Consider the following 16,134-nt stretch of genomic DNA (forward strand, 5'->3'; position numbering starts at 1 on the left):
TCCTGTGGGCGGTCCCTGTTTGTTTATAAACATGCACCGGTTTACAGGAGGGATTCAAATGCACTAACATGTACGCGCGCACTCACTAACATGCGAGCAGGCCCCACATGTTACAAAAAAAGAAGAACAGAGAAGCTGGGACTGCAACACACCTGGATTACAACTTTACTCAGGACGCCATTACTCCACTATATCATTGCAAAGGAAATAGTTGCTTGCTGCTATATTGCCCCATTACGGCATTTCTGTTTGTAGCCCACTCTGCAACAGAATTACTATTAAAAACATTTTATTTTTCCTTTTCCATCATCTCATAAAATATCAGTGACATGATTAATAAAAAACATCCTTTATTTACAATTTTGTAATAACTTACAACAACCGTTAAAAAAGGTCTGCTTGGAGCACTCTGATATACGATTCTTTCCAGGAGCACCTGAACGCAGCCAAACTTTTCTATGGAGTGTATACTTTAGCAGAGTGAAGTTTCCTTTTAGCACTGATTTTGGATATCTTCTAAACAGTTTTGACGAGTTTATGAGCCAGGTCTGGCTTTATTGAGGATGTGAGTGACTGAAGAGTGAGTCAGGACGATGAAGAAACGACACAGCTGCTGACGTCGCCGCGGTTATTTCCTTTATTTCACAGGTCAATCTGTCGGTTGTTTTTGTGGAGGAGCTTTGACATGTAGCTCCTCAGTTCGCGGGATGTGCGCGTGGTCTTCAAGTGTCTCTACATTCCGGGGAACTTTCTAACTATCTCAACTCTCGACTGAGTCTTTTTTTTTGTTGTTGTTGTGGCTAAAAATGTTGGAGAAGCTTTCACGTTATTTCACCACGGAGGGTGAACTTTACCATGGGAAGAGTCGGTGGACCTCAGCGGCTGTTGCTGTGATCCTCCTGGGTCTGTTTGCTTCATCTTGCTGGGCAGAAGAAGCATCCTGTCACGGAGCATACGACCTCTACTTTGTTTTAGACAGGTAAGTAACACAATAAAAATAAGTTGTTGAACTTCTGTTTCAGGCTGCTGCACTCGAGATGGAAGTTTGATATTTTTTTTGTCACGAAAAGTAAACATTGCCTGAGGAGAAGTGATGCGGCCGGGGGTGAAGTAGGTCTCTGGGCCGGGGCATTAGGTGTGACACAGTTTTATGTGACCTTATTAAGAAATGTATGCCACTGCACGTTTTTTTTTTTTTTTTTGCATGGCAGCTGTCAGCAAAAATGGGGACACCATGGTAATTAGGTTGAGAAACGACTTTTGCCAAAAGTATTTGGACACTTATCTCCATATGTGGTTACCCTGGTGTCCACAAACTTTTAAGAAAGCGATGTCTTCATGCTGCAGCTTACAGTGATATATAAGGCAGTCACCACAATCACCCACAATCAAGGCTAAGCCCGTGGATGCCCAGGGTTTTATAATGAGATGTTCAACAGTCACATGTGCCTGTAATATCCAGATGTTGACATACTTTGTAGTGCACCTGTGTAGAGCGCCTACGCCTCACCTCTCAACACCTGGTTAACTTATCAGTCTGTTTTCCACAAGCTGACCAAAGTGTCACAGAATCTGATGGGTCACAGATCTCACTGTAACACCTCTTATGCACATGTCATTAAACTGAGTTCATGAGCAAGGCAGCTGATAGCTATACCCTGTTTTGGTAGAGCTGCTTGGCCATCGGTATACTGTGGTTAAACTGGGCAGCTTCCATACCACAGATGTTTGCATGTTTAGCTCATTTACTACAAGTTAATCTACACTTTACTACCCATTGTTTCCTAGTCTTGTCTTGTTTGATTTATTTTGTCATATATATATATATATTTCATGAATTTCCCCAAGGGGAACATGAACAAATCAGCACATAAAGAGATGCCATCATTGTGTTATAAGGAGTGATTAACTTTCAAATGAATCTGCAGCTGCTGCAGGTTTTGCTAAATGCAAGCAGACCTGATGATCATGTCCAGAGTCAGTCATGTAACACTCGGTGGTTACATGAGAGGAACCGAATGCTCAAACAAATCTCATTGAACCACACAGGTCTAACCATGACCACGGCCTTCCCCTAACACTTTAACCAGTAGTTTTACCCACCAAAAGTTAACCAAGCCAGAACTGTGCTGCCGCATGGTGTCATGACGTTTATCCATGTATTGTTTACCTCACATGGGACACACTGCCAGTGTAAGGGAGTGGTGAAAAGGAAGAATGGAGGTTTGTCAGCACTTCCTCCCTCACAGTAACAAAGAAAATGTAATTTGCAATAGCTTTCTAAGCGAGTTAAACTATCGTTTGTGAAGGTTACATCATTACATCCTTTCTATATAGAGATGGAAACAGCCAGTCTGCCTTGATAGTGAAAAGCTTCTTTCAGTCACTGAAAATTGTTGAAGGTTTTTGGATTTAAAAACTTTAAATATTGTACCCCAGTCTTTTAATCCTCTCTGCCCTATATGATCAAGTAACAGAGATTTTACCATTGTATTGTATGGGCCTTTTTCCTTCTTGGAATATCACAGAAAACAAAACCTGAAACATCGTTTACAGGAGAATAGTGTGTGTTAGACATACAAACTAGCAAGAAAGACTTGCATCACCATTTGCAACACAAATTTGGCAGTGCGCCATTTCCTGTGTCTTTCGTTCGCTCTGTCTTTTGCTGCAGACATCAAACATACAGCTACCACCTGACAGCCAGATTCAGTCACTTACAGCTGAACTTTACAGCGCTGCAGAAGCGTAATGCAAAAAGACCTCCAGTATATAACGGAGAGTTTACAGTCTCGACAGCAACCGTTTTTAATCCTGTCCTCCCCCGGTTTGGAGACGTGCCACTGTCAGGGCCATTGGGTTGAAACACTGCTCCCCTGACCCATTTCCAAACTGCCCCACCCTCATCTAAATGGCAAAATTACAGGATGATGACCAAGATTATTTGGCACAAGTTTAATTTGGTCTGCATTTTTGTATATGTAAGTATACGTAAGTTGGAGGTCTGTTTATTTATGAATGCAAGTTTATATTTGTGAAACCTGTAGGCCTGATCTGTAGTGAATGGTCTGTCTTGAGTTTGCTATGGCGTCACATCGTTGAACAACTTTTTACTTGAAGTTTATTTATGCAGATAAAATAGCTCTACCATTGTGTTTCCTGGTTATACTGATAAGACCAAGGTCCTAATGTCTGCAGTTTGGGCTGTGTGATTTGCTGCGGCGGTCATTTGCAACGCTTCTGTACAAAGACATTTAGAACAGATCTTTGTATTCAGACTCCAACTGATGATGATTGCATCTGAGGCCAGTTCAAGGAAGTTTCCTGTTTGCTTTTCTAAACGCCCAGGTAGCTTTTTCCAAGGAAGTGTCCTGTGAAGTGTTGCTTCTTAAGCCTTTTTTTTCATTCAGGGGACTTTCACTGAGATCCAGGAATGTCTTGATCACTCTCAAACAGTTACACACCTCACACCTGGAAGCTGACTAGGGCCTCTGTTACACCGGCTTGCGGACACGTACGCGGACAGCTGCTGACGCTGCGTATGCCTAGTTTGTTTTATTTATACTTGGCTTGGAGGACGAGTTCCAAACACGCACCGTAGATCAACACCTTAATTGTTTACGCTTTATGAATCAAATTAAAATGGCGACATCCATGCAACGAGAAGAAGAGCTGCTCCATCTGCTGTACTTTTTCTTTTAAAGATGAATTGTAAACATGAGGGCAGCAGTGGAGCTCCTCGCAAACTGAGCGTTGGTGTTTGTTTCCCAGCCTAGGTGCACTTGCTTTTTTTTACATCGTACAGACCTAGCGGACCCTCGCATATTCGCAGATGCGGAGAGTATAACATTAGTGTAGTACACCCACACTCTGATGTGGTGGTCTAAGGGAGGAGCTAGCTCAAGTAATCAAATGGATAATAATATTAATATATATGTTATTTTCCTTTTCCAAACAAAAATCCAGTTGTTATGTATCAGCCACTGTTTTCAGACGACAAGGTGCCGAGAGAAACCTGAGCTGTTTCCAGTTGGTATCAGACATTAAAACAAGAGTCAAGTGTTATGTAACTATGTTTCTATGAAATCTGGATGACCTCCGGATGTATATCCATGTGTCAGCACAGAAACAGCTGAGATGCATCCATTTAGACAGTTGAGGGTAAATGGGGACGAGACTGTCGGTGCTCACATCTCAGACGCTATTGAATCTTCTATCAGTATACTGTATATAACTGATTTATTGCCCCTATCTGGGGGCGGGTGTGTTTTGTAATCAATAGATAAACATATGCATACTCTGCATGAGCAGCGATAGCCACCACGGCACAACGGAGTGAGCTTGAAGTGGGAGGGAAACTTATGGAAAGGCAGACTGCGCCTCGAACACCTTGTCTGATCAATGGCACCATCAACGTGATACAGATGTGTTCCGGAGCAGTAGCATTAATCTGTCACCTCTCTAACCGCCACACCAACACTTAACCACAATTAACCGCCGCTAATTACCCGCTGACATTCCAGTATTGTCAAAGCGTCTAAAGGAACTTTCTTTTACCCTTTTGGCCTCCGTGTCTTCCCTCCACTGCGTGACCTTGTCTCCGGGCAGCAGGGAGGAGAGAGAGGTGGCATGAAAGATGAGCCTCCTAATGGTCAAACTCTTCTGTTTTATGTTCTCCGCACATACATCGGATTGTAATTATTGGTTTAATTGCCTCTTTGTCGTTACATCAAGGGCACATTTTACACACTGTATTCACTGTGGTTGACTTATCGAGGGGTGAGCAGGGCCAAGGGCTACAAGTTGACACCCACCTAACATTGGTTTGTCCTTGGTTACAGCGAGTTTATTTATTAATTTCTAACTCTTAATTGGTTTTAATGACAGGAACTAAACCTTAATACAAAAGGAAAACCTCCCATTTCCAATTTTGGGAGTTGTAATTCACTGGATTTTTGCTCAATAGACTCTTTATGACGGCCATAAACCAAACAACGTTTCAAGCGATTTTCAGTCATAGACAAATTTCAGAATAAAATCATTCAAGTTTTTGTGAGACTTCGTGTCATCTTGTCCTTGTCATCTTGACCTTGTCTTTTTTTTTTTCGTCTTCATGTTCCGATGAAATCATGAAAACAAGTTTAATATTATCATAAGTTTTTAGTCTTGTCTCATACAAATAGTGACTTTCTGCAGCAGTGAGCCTGGAGGCGAGTGGAGGGAGGCTCAAGAATGTGAGTGGTTTGGTGCAACCCTCCCATTGAATACATGAGGGAGTTAAGGTTAATAGGACACAAAATAATTTCAAAATAAAACAGGAAATCATGACTACAAAGTCCAAACACAGTCATTTTAGGGGCAAATCATGCCAATTGTAGTGTTGAGTGACTAATTTTATGTGATAGTAACGAAAATGTAGGATTTCAGTCTGGTCTCTTCCTGTAAATGTTCACCAAGAGCATGATGGGAAATAATCTAGAAAGAATCAAGTTGCAATCTTGCAAACAGTGACTCTGCAATATCCTCAGTCTTTACAAAATCTTGTAAAGTGTGAGACTAAAAGTACACATATTCTTTAGGTGTGAGAGTGTGTCAGACTTTAGTCTTTTCAGACCTCTAGTGGATGGACATTATTTGGCTTTTCTTAGTCCACTTAGTTGCGTTTTGTTGTATATATTTAAATCATGTGTGTTGCTGTTTGTATTGCACTTGTGTTCTTTTATGTTACACATTTATTTGTTTACCTTTCAGTAATGACCTTTTCCTACCTGCACCCTGTATTTAGTTGCCTCCACCTCCATCTAACAGCTTGCAGTTCATAAAGACGTAGTTAATGTATCACTTGAGTGATCTTTCTACCTTCTTTTTTCCTTCTTTTTTTGGGGGGGAGGGTTTCCGCTGTGACTGCAGCAGCCAACTAGATTTGTAGAAAGGCAAAGCTCCTGTGAACATTTTAGGGCTCTAACAGCTGAAGTGGCTGTTATACTACACAGACTTATCAGCACAATTATCCAGCATGTGGCTGGTGTTAATGTCCAACTGTGGTACAAAGCACAAATACTGTACAGTATTTTACTCCCCAGCACTCAATCTGCTGCCGCTGACGAGCTGCGAGCTGACTGTTGTTCTGTTGTTTCAGGTCTGGGAGCGTTGCTACCAACTGGTTCGAGATTTACTCTTTTGTGAAGAATCTTACGGACAGATTTGTGAGGTGAGTAAGAGGTCACTTGGGGTCAAAGTCATATAATCTCTGGAAGTATGAAAAAATAATATGTTGTGTTGGAGTCAGGAAAGGTTTCGTAATGCTCATGTTTTGAAATAAGGAAAAACATGAAGTGAAAATTTTACTCCCTAAACTTACAAATACTGCATGAATAAGGACAAGCACTGATTTAATGTTGACAGCAACATGGAGTTAAAACAGAATATGCATACTAAATCAATAAAAGCACAAGTCTCCTGTAAATATTACATATTCACCATCTTTAAAAAGTCGCTGTTGTACACTGACAACATAACTGACCGCAGGAAAATAGTACAATTGTTTTGACTGAATTCATCAGCGTGGTTGTGTAATGGGATCAATATCTACAATTCAAGAGCCGACGACATTAGGTTCAGCCTGTTGTACAGATTTAAAGGACTTTCCACCTGCTTCACAATCATTTTGCACAATCCGTGGCTTTGTGCATAATTCATAAAAAAAAAAAAAAAAAAAAAGACAAAACGGCAGAAACCGGCTTGAAACGTTCAGCTTGCATAACGTTTGAGTCAAACGGCGCCTGCCAGCACAGTACAGACGGTAGCGACCCAGCCAGAATGAAGTGGTTGGTTGAAGAAAATAGCAAAGGCACCAGGTGGGAGTGGGTGGCAGAGAGGAGCAGTCTTCTGGGCTGTGAGAATGGCCATTTGCACCGGGGGGGTCCGGCTCCACACTTATCCCCTGCTTCCACCACAGAACGGCTGACAGGCAGACAATGTACAGTAAAGCAAGAGAACACTGGAAGGCGACGAGGACAATCTGCTAAACAATGCTCGCTCACCAAGAGCACTTCTGTTCCGCCATGTGGAGCAAACTGGACTTCTTCTTCAACCCTCTCCCCCTCCCTCCCTCCCTCTCCCCCTCCGCACCTCCCAATCCTCTCAAAGAGAGAGAGAAAAAATCCCACCACCACCCTCTGATTTGTCCTTGGCATCACTGCCTCTTCATCCCAAGTCTTTCTTAGAAATAGAAAAATATCTCAATACCAGCGAAGAGGTAACGTACACAACCACGAGCCGAGGCACTCGAAGCCTAAAGTTTGACGTTAAGTCACCACCCACGATTTCTCAACTGTGACTTAAGCGTGGTTGGTTTTTCAGTCCACATATGACTCTAAAAGTTGCAGACAGGATGTGGACGTATACGGCTGCTACCGCTCCTTGCCAAATCTGTCCGTGTGGCTTAAAGATTGTGCTATGTTGTGCGGGGGAGGATCGCGACTGGGCCGTGTGTCATGTGGGTGAGAAATATCAGCACCTCTCCTTATGCTCCGAAGGCTCCAGATCTCTGAAGGAAACACTTGTGAGCTTAATTATCTGAAGTTTAACTCGCTCTGTGGGATGGCATCCGTGTGCCTTGTGTTGGTAATGAGAGGTGGGGAGTAACTGTGTACTTTTACTCAGTTACTCTTGTACTTCAGTACTTTACTGAAGACCATATACTTCTCCTCCGCTACATTAATCCGACTGTTGCAGTCACCGGTTACTTACAGCATTTCAGATTTTGATAAGGTTGCACCAAACTTCTTCTTAACCCTGTGCAATTCATAATTATATATTATGTACCCGATCAATCAAATTGCATTGTAAGGTCAGTATCAGCCCTAATCAGTAATTTTTATTCAACCAAAGGTCCATTAGCTCCAAGTTATCCACTTTTCAGGAGCTCTGAGAAACAGCCTTGTTTAAGCTTGATGACAAAGTGACTTTTAGATTGATTTAGTAATTTCTAATTGATCTGTAGAGCGGCATCTACTTCTTTAACTGAGATAAAATTATAGAAATGCTCGAAATTACAGATATGAGGTTTTCTTAACCCCAGCAGGCCTAGGTTATAAACTCCCATACTTCCATAGTACCAAAAGCTTTTTTGTTTATTTACTCCTTAAATCATAATTTTTTTTTTTTACAAATTTATAGGCGTATTAAGGTCGTCGTGCATCAGTTCTGTGTTAAAAGAGCAGTAAAGACGTGTTTGAGAAGTTTTATTTGTTAAAGTAAAATGGCTTTTGTTAAAACAATATTTTCATCAATTTAAAATTAGGTATTGAAAAAGCATAGTTGTAGTATTGATACCAAAAACTCAGGGACTTTATTGTCACTGGTATTTAAAACTTTCAAACAATATCCATCAATTAAACAGAGTCAAAAATAATAAAAATCCTCCACATTGAAGGTATTTGCAGATGTAGATATTTGCATTTAATACATAAATTTAACTGATGATGCTTTACTTTTACTCAGGTGAAATTACAGGGCTTTTATTTTGACTGCTGTTACTTGCATAAAGACTGTGACTGGTTTGTAACCAGTCCTGAACACAAATTTACCACTACATAAAACTGATGAGAATTGGTGAGCGGTGGTGAGTGTAAACAGGTCTGGATATACGGACAGGATTCGGTCAGACGCCAGACGCTGTGGCTGGAGATACATCAGAGTGTCCAGTGTCAGTTCACACACTTAAAAAGTCACAGGTACAAAGTATATACATGTGCAACAGGATGTGTGTGTGTGTGTGTGTGGTTATGTGACTCATCACCATGACATGTTTCCCTGAATGCAAATTGATTAATCACATCCCTCAGAAGCTTAGGTCACACACTAATATTAGTTGACATTAAAGCAGCCCCTTCTGTTTGGTGAATTATTTGCATCTCTTTAACTGAACGGAACTGGTGCTTTATATAAAACACACAGGCTCCTTTACAGCCGCTCTGACTGTATATTACATTATCCTGCTGTGTGGGTGGTTATCTGATAAAGAGGATGAAGGACAGAAGTGATGATTTTGTGGAGTGAGGAAATAGAAAACGGATATCTTTGCATATTGTCTCGGGTGAACAGGAAGCCACCTCCATCTAAGACATTTTGAATTATTATAATTATGACTAATTTTGTTTTTGTGATTTTTGTCTTGTTTCTCTTCAGCCCCAGAATGAGAGTCTCCTTCATTGTTTTCTCAGCCAGAGCAGAAGTCCTGCTGCCTCTGACTGGAGACAGGTAGGAAACTGACAGGGACACATTTACGACACTGTTATCTCATTGTATCACTATTATTTCATGCATTACTTCTCAGCAACAATCTTGAATTACAAAGATGCTTCTGATATTGTGTAATTTTGTCAAATGTCACTGATTTTTGCAACAGCGTGTTTGATTATCTGGTCAATGAGGACACTGTTGTAAATGATCAGGACGGTTTTATAGCAATATTTGATTTTTTTTTTTTTTTTTTTTTTTTTTTAATAATTGTGATGAAGTAACTAAATTAGTCGGGTAGTTAACTTGCTACATTAACCGAAAACACACACAATATACAATGATATTGCAAGATAAAATCCCCTACTGTGAGTATTCACATTTTAACCCTGAGCACAGGGGTGTTTAATCAAACTAGACCTATAAAAATAATTTGAATTAAATGTGCAAACTATTTAAATACCATTCCTGCCAATATGATTATACAGGGGAACAGCACTGTGGTCCTTTCAGTTCCTTAAGCAGTGAAGAAACAACCAGGTCTGACAAACAAAACATGGGTACAATAGATAATTATAATAATAATAATAATAATAATAATAATAATAATGATAACAATAATGATAATAATGATAATGAAGTTTATTTATGATGCACTTACACATGCAGACAAATTACTCATGATAAAAACAAATAAAAACAGAAACACAAATAAGCAATGTAAATAAAAAGTGAAATATTTAAAAGAGGTTATTCAAAAGAAATGTGTTTTTAGAGTCGATTTTAAAAGAAGATGCTGATGTGTGTGTGTGTGAGTCTAAATTCACCGGTCAGATTGTTTCAGAGTTGTGGCGCCCTGACAGCAAAAGCTCCGCCCCCCTTCAGTCTCACACCTTGACATAGGAACTACATAACGTGTTCCTGTCTGAGGACCTCATACTACACGCAGGTTGACAGGGGACAGTTCATTCAGAAACATGGTCTATTTTAAGATGGTGAATCAAGTCGCACTGAGGAATAATTAATATTCCAGTTTTGCTTATCACATAAGGTGTTTTAGTTCCATTCCGGGTGTTTGCAATAAAAGAAATCGGTTATTTTGCTGATGTGCATCGTCATCAGAACCTACAGTGTGTAAAAGATAGCACACAAACCAAAAACTGTTATAATAATATGTTTCAGTATTTATATTATCCTGTGTGTTTAACCTTGCTATAGTAACATGCCATGAAGATATTTTGTTGATTTGTGTTTCCAGTCATAACTTGACCTCTTCTAGATGAAACATTTGCATGAAGTTAGAAAGTCCCTTCCCTCTAGTTCCCCTTCTTGCCAAAGATATATTCTGGATAAACAACCTCTCCTCTCGTCCTTATTACGAGAACAACTTGTTAATGTGTGTTGTTGTTACCAAAACCACAAATCTCCACCAGATTGTTGCACAAATGATTATTAATGAGACGTTAACATGCTGCTTTTCAGTGGTAACCTGCAGTGTTGATAAATAAAGCATACTTAAAATTCTGACACGATTTCGGTGGAAGAGAGTAGACGTGTGCCAAAATGTCAGCCATTTATTTTATGTGTGTGTGTGTGTTTGTGTTTGTGTTTCAAGAAACGAGATAGAAGCGGGTCTGAAGCGCCTGCATGACGTGACGCCAGCAGGTGAAACATACATGCACGAGGGACTAAAACAGGTAAGTTTCACCCTCTCAACACTGATCCGATTACAGCTCAGTGGCTTTTCACAAATGATCAAACGCTGTGTAAAACTGGGATCTGACCAGACCTTTGTTTTCAACTCGAAGGCCTCCGCTCAGATTGAGAAACAGCCGCCCAAGTCCTCCAGCATCATCCTGGCTCTGACCGACGGGAAACTTGAGGTGTACGTGCACGACCTGACAGTGAAACAGGTGAAAGAAACTTGCGTGTTTATTCATTTTATTTAATTATTCTCGAATGTGATTTGGTGCCTGGAGGTCCTGCGTGTACAGAATTCTGTCTCACAATTTTGGGTTTCTTTGTTTCTTTCTTTCTGTTTAACATTCAACCTGTTGCACATCAATCACGGACCCGTTTGTTTGAGCTGCAGGCTGATGAAGCGAGGAAATACGGCGCCCGTGTTTACTGTGTCGGTATCAAGGACTTTGACGAGCAGCAGGTAAGTGAGCTTTAGTCTTAATCTGCAGCAGTCGAACACCCGAGGAGCCTGTCGCTGAATGTGTGCTCAGTGATTATGGCTTTAGCTTGAGGCACCTTGCCATGTTGGAAGTATGACAAGATAGGTAAACACTTGCAACATCATCGCTGTTACCTGTGTGGGGAAAAGGCAGGTCTTAAAGAGACAATCCACTTAAAAAAAGAAAAGATCCATAATTTGATCCATAACGCACCTTGTGGTCAGCCTGAATTCTCGTCAGTTACAATGGAGTTAAATAGTGACACGTGCTGTAACCATTAGGCTAATGGAGCTGTTGCTAAATGACAACTAATGTTTGTTACAACACATCTACGTTACACAAACACACACAGCACAGACTAAAGAGTGTACTTACACCTGGACATGTCAGCACAGCCATGTAGCCACAAGAAGAGAGCGATGTGCTGGGGGAAGTGTAACTTTTAAAGGTCCCATATTTTACACTTTCCCAGTGTTTTATTTGAAGTGTTGATCCATAAGAAGATATATTTGTGGTTTTAACCATCTCAATTTAGTTTTACTTCTCCTCTCTCAGGCTTCTCTCTGGAGCTCTAGTAACAGGTCGGTGAGCCAATCAGAAGAGAGAGAAGCTCTGAGACTCTCTTCCTATTGGCTGACTGTTTTCTGAGTGATCCAATTCAAATAAAGCAGATTTCAAGTAAAAACACTCTGAGAAACCAAATCCTGCAAGGTTTGGATGGTGGGTCCAGGCGGGCGGGGCTTGGTGACTGCTTTGTTGTGACATCACAAAGTTACAGAAGTCCTGACGGCTGGTTTTAAGGCTCAGTTTCTGAATACAGGCTGTGTGCATTTCTCTGTGGACTGAGGCTTTGATACTTTCACAGTATTAATATAGAACCTAGACCTGATCTATAATCACACTACACATGGACAGAGACCTTTTTATAGGATATATTTCCTTTAAAGCTCCCTGTGAACATTAGCATTGTATGGCGTTAGAAGTGGAAACTGTGGAGTAGAATCATCATTTACGCTGCCTGTTAAATCAGTTATTGGCCCATCACACTGTTCACAAATTTAATTGGCCACAGAAAAATCTGGTCACTATTTTATTTGAGTTTGCGCTCATTTTGAGGTGATGATGAGGTTTTTTCTGAGCTGCACCAAAGTCCGATTCTCAGTCCTTATGTCTGCGTTGTCTGTAGTTTAACTGCGTCTCTTCCAACATGGTGGCCTGTCCCTTGTAACCATTGGTAACCATCCTGTGATGAGCTCTTATTAAGTCATAAACAAAGGCAATATTGCTCCCAGTTCGTGCTGCAATGATTTTTTTTTTTTATTTATTTTTTTTTATGGTTGAGCAAAGTGTTTGCCACAGTCATGCCATCTGCTATGTCTCCTCCTGCCCATGATATGAAAGGAAAAGACAGTGCTCAGTCATAAAGAGGAAAACAGAAAAAGAAGAAAGCAGCGTTAAAAATCAGCAGTACTTGTTCTTTTGCTCCAGTCTCTCGTGTCACCAACAGCTTGCTGAGATCGCGGACACCAAGGACCAAGTGTTTCCTGTCAAAGATGGCTTCCACGCGCTCAAAGGCATTGTCAATTCTGTAAGTTCGACCACTTTCTGTTTGTCTTTGTGTGTCAGTTAAGGTTTGTGGTTTCAGCTGAATTTCTCTCGGGCACAGAACTAGTCATCCTTTAGAGGCTTTATCCTGATTTTTTAGAAAGCTGACTTTGGGAATTGGGAATCAGGTGGGCCAAAAAAAAAAATGTTTCCTGTCTCGGCTTCATTGAAGTTCACCACCCAAATTAAAGCAAAAAAACCCAAAAACCTCAGTGAACTTCCTGCTAAGCTGCACGGAAAATGTCTGTGGAAAAGCTGCTAATTGTAGACGGAGAAGGAAATGTCTTAGCCGCTCTGCAGTGACTTAGACACTGGGAGTTGGAGCAGCTTGACAGTTACTCACTGTCCATATGACATCCTCCTCCTGCAGCAGCACTCCAATACGATTAAAGCTTTTATTTCTTATTTGAGATGAACTTCAAAATAAAAGCCATCGAAACCCATGGTGTCAGTGAAAAGCTGTCGGACAGCGAGAGTCCCTTAAACAGTGTTTATATGAAGTTTCCCATGCAGCCTCCTTGTCTCCTGCCAGCCAATTAGTGATACTTTCCGTTTGCTGCAGCTCTCGGTCTGAAACGCTGTCAGCCAAGGCGGGGGATTGTATGGCAACATTTTTTTACATGAATCTGAGCCCAGAGCCCTGTGCAGCTCTCTGACCTGAGCTGGACTTACATCTGTGTCAGAGCCGACAAGGCCAGTAGTGTTTGGGGAAAGAGCAGGACGAGGCATGGCTGTCAGACATGCAGCTGAAAGGATCCAAAGCCAAAAAGGGCGTGTGACTTGTTTCTGTTGTGTGATGCAAAGAGTAAAACAAAGCTGCTTTGAAAATGACTGTCAGGCAAAGGAGGGTCTAAAACTGTGGCTCTCAGTATGTGTCTAAGAAAACACACGAGAGGGAACGCCGCATGGTTTCAAACAGCGATGGGCAAAATGGAGATCCTTTGTGCTAAATATGCATTTGAATTCCCTGTTTTATTACTTTTTTTAAATTATTATTCCAATTGCATGTCCACTAAATATCATCTTGTGGGTTCCAAACATGAGTCTAGGGGCATGTTGCATAGTTTTGCACCAAAATGATCATAAAAAAAAAAAAAAAAAAAAAGAAGAGAGAAATACAACCACCTTTCATTCAAACCATGTGTTGGATAATGAAAGTATGAGAAAGCATGACTATCTCTCTGAAAAAAGTGGAAAAAGTGACACACCACTTCTAACCTTGAGCATTTCGATCTCTGAGGATCTCGTGAATCCAGCTTGTAATAATTAGCATTAAAATGTGCTTAAAGCCTGTGAAAGGGTGTGCTTCTAATTTGTTTGTGCTGAGCTAAAAAAAAAAAAAAAAAATCTTTTATCTAGAGCAGAGCATGCAGAGTCTCTTTCACATTGCTGCTCTTCCTATTTAAGTTGTATTTATATTTTTTGCATGCTTTTAAGACACAGCAACAGCCTGTCGAAGAATGTCCAGCACAACAACAACAACAGCAACAACAACAACACAAGAAGAAGAAGAAAAAAAAAGAAATAGGCTCAGTCCTCGGAGACACTGAGCACAGTGACGCTTCCATCGACCAAATGAAACGCGCAGCATTCCTTTTTGATTAGTAATACTGGATTCATGACTAGTTGGCCTCCTCGCTCCTCTGTTGGATTTTGTTGGATTTGAGATCATCTGTGCAGCCTTTTGCTGCAGGATCTACGCTGCCTCTGTGACCAGCATGACAACACTCACACAGAGAGAGAGAGAGAGAAAGAGAGAGAGGAGTGGGTCGGGGGGGGTTGGGAGGGAGCTCGGCAAAGTTGGGTCTCTTGCACCCAGTCAGGCCATTTATTTATTTCCTGCACTACACTGGGCTGTTGTTGTCTGAGGCCTTTTGGGAAAACCCCAAATTGCAATGTAGCCACATCATTATTTTTAACTTTATTTAGCTTCTGAGTGTAGCAACCTCTGCGTTATCCTGCAGAGGACGCCGGGTTGTTATCTTGTGACGCATTCCCGTTAAATAATGTGTGACAGAATTGGCCCACATCCACCTTTCCACCTGGTTATTTCCACACAATGACTAAAGCAGCCTCGTCCTCGTCCTCTCAGAAACCGTCACCACTTACAGCGCCGGCTCAGATGTCTCTGGGTGACTCCGGATATTTGGACGACTGCCTCCTTTTCACCCTCCAGACTGTAAATAATGTTTGTCCCCTAGTTCCGGGAGAAATGAAGAGCTGCTGTTTTGGGGTCATCCAAATCTCAACGTTCAAAGCGTATATTTTACGACTAGGTAGATCCTCCAACCCTAACAAATCATTTACTTTACCTACATTTCTTTAAAAACGACTACATTTTGCTCTATTAAAGAGTAAGTGCCACTTGGAGCAGTGCTGTTTCCACATTTCTACTCTTGGTGGGAAAGCGATGTCATTCCTCGGGTACTCCCATCATTTTAATCTCGGGCAGGCAAACAGTCAATTTTGTTTTTATCTCCTTTTTTTTTTTCTTCTTCTTCTTTTTTTTTTCTCTGGCATTGCCAAGGAAGTAATTAGACGGGGAAAATTGTGGCACAGAGGAACAGCAGCAGATCCTCTTCCTCCCAGCTGTCATCTACAACACTCTCCCCCTTTTAACGATTCCATATCAAACCATCATATTTAATAAGGCCCCTGTAAACACTTCCTCTTTCCTACTCCTCAGATTGAAGTTTCGCCCAACATCAAATGAAAGGTTCAAGTGTCCTATATTGCAGTTAATATGCTTCTTTTTACTGACTGTGTACCGGGATTTGCATAGTTTGTCCTTTGTTGATTTATTGAATCACAGCGGATAGTGCGGCTCCATGACAGTGGGCTCACACAGGCCTCTTTATATGATAATGCAGGATCCCGGAGGTTTTTAATAGAGCTGAGGAGTGGAATAGTCTTGCATAATTTTCCCATAAAAGGCTGACACAGCTGCCGTTTCTCTGTCCTGTCCTCCTCGCTGCTGATATCCAGCGCTCTCCTTTTAGCCGCCAGGCCCCGATCAGGAGCGAGACATTTCTCAGGTGTTGCAGCCTAATCTATTTTCTAAACTTGACAGAGCTGATAACGGCCAGGACTTGATGTATTTATTCTT

At 41.2% G+C, this 16,134-nt stretch overlaps 1 protein-coding gene across 2 annotated transcripts in view; it reads left to right on the forward strand.

Moving 5' to 3' along the window:
- Window positions 1-457: 457 nt before the first annotated feature.
- Window positions 458-16,134, forward strand: part of antxr2a (ANTXR cell adhesion molecule 2a) — a 73,354-nt gene continuing 57,677 nt past the window's right edge. For both annotated transcript variants that reach the window (XM_056376404.1, XM_056376403.1), the window contains exons 1-7: window positions 458-979; window positions 6,140-6,211; window positions 9,193-9,264; window positions 10,859-10,940; window positions 11,052-11,156; window positions 11,336-11,404; window positions 12,931-13,011. In XM_056376404.1, coding sequence (XP_056232379.1) covers window positions 807-979; window positions 6,140-6,211; window positions 9,193-9,264; window positions 10,859-10,940; window positions 11,052-11,156; window positions 11,336-11,404; window positions 12,931-13,011 — 654 coding nt within the window. In that variant the 5' untranslated portion in view covers window positions 458-806. The remainder of the gene's footprint in view (window positions 980-6,139; window positions 6,212-9,192; window positions 9,265-10,858; window positions 10,941-11,051; window positions 11,157-11,335; window positions 11,405-12,930; window positions 13,012-16,134) is intronic.

The sequence above is a fragment of the Seriola aureovittata genome, chromosome 5, assembly GCF_021018895.1.
Source record: "Seriola aureovittata isolate HTS-2021-v1 ecotype China chromosome 5, ASM2101889v1, whole genome shotgun sequence".
Taxonomy (NCBI): Eukaryota; Metazoa; Chordata; class Actinopteri; order Carangiformes; family Carangidae; genus Seriola; species Seriola aureovittata.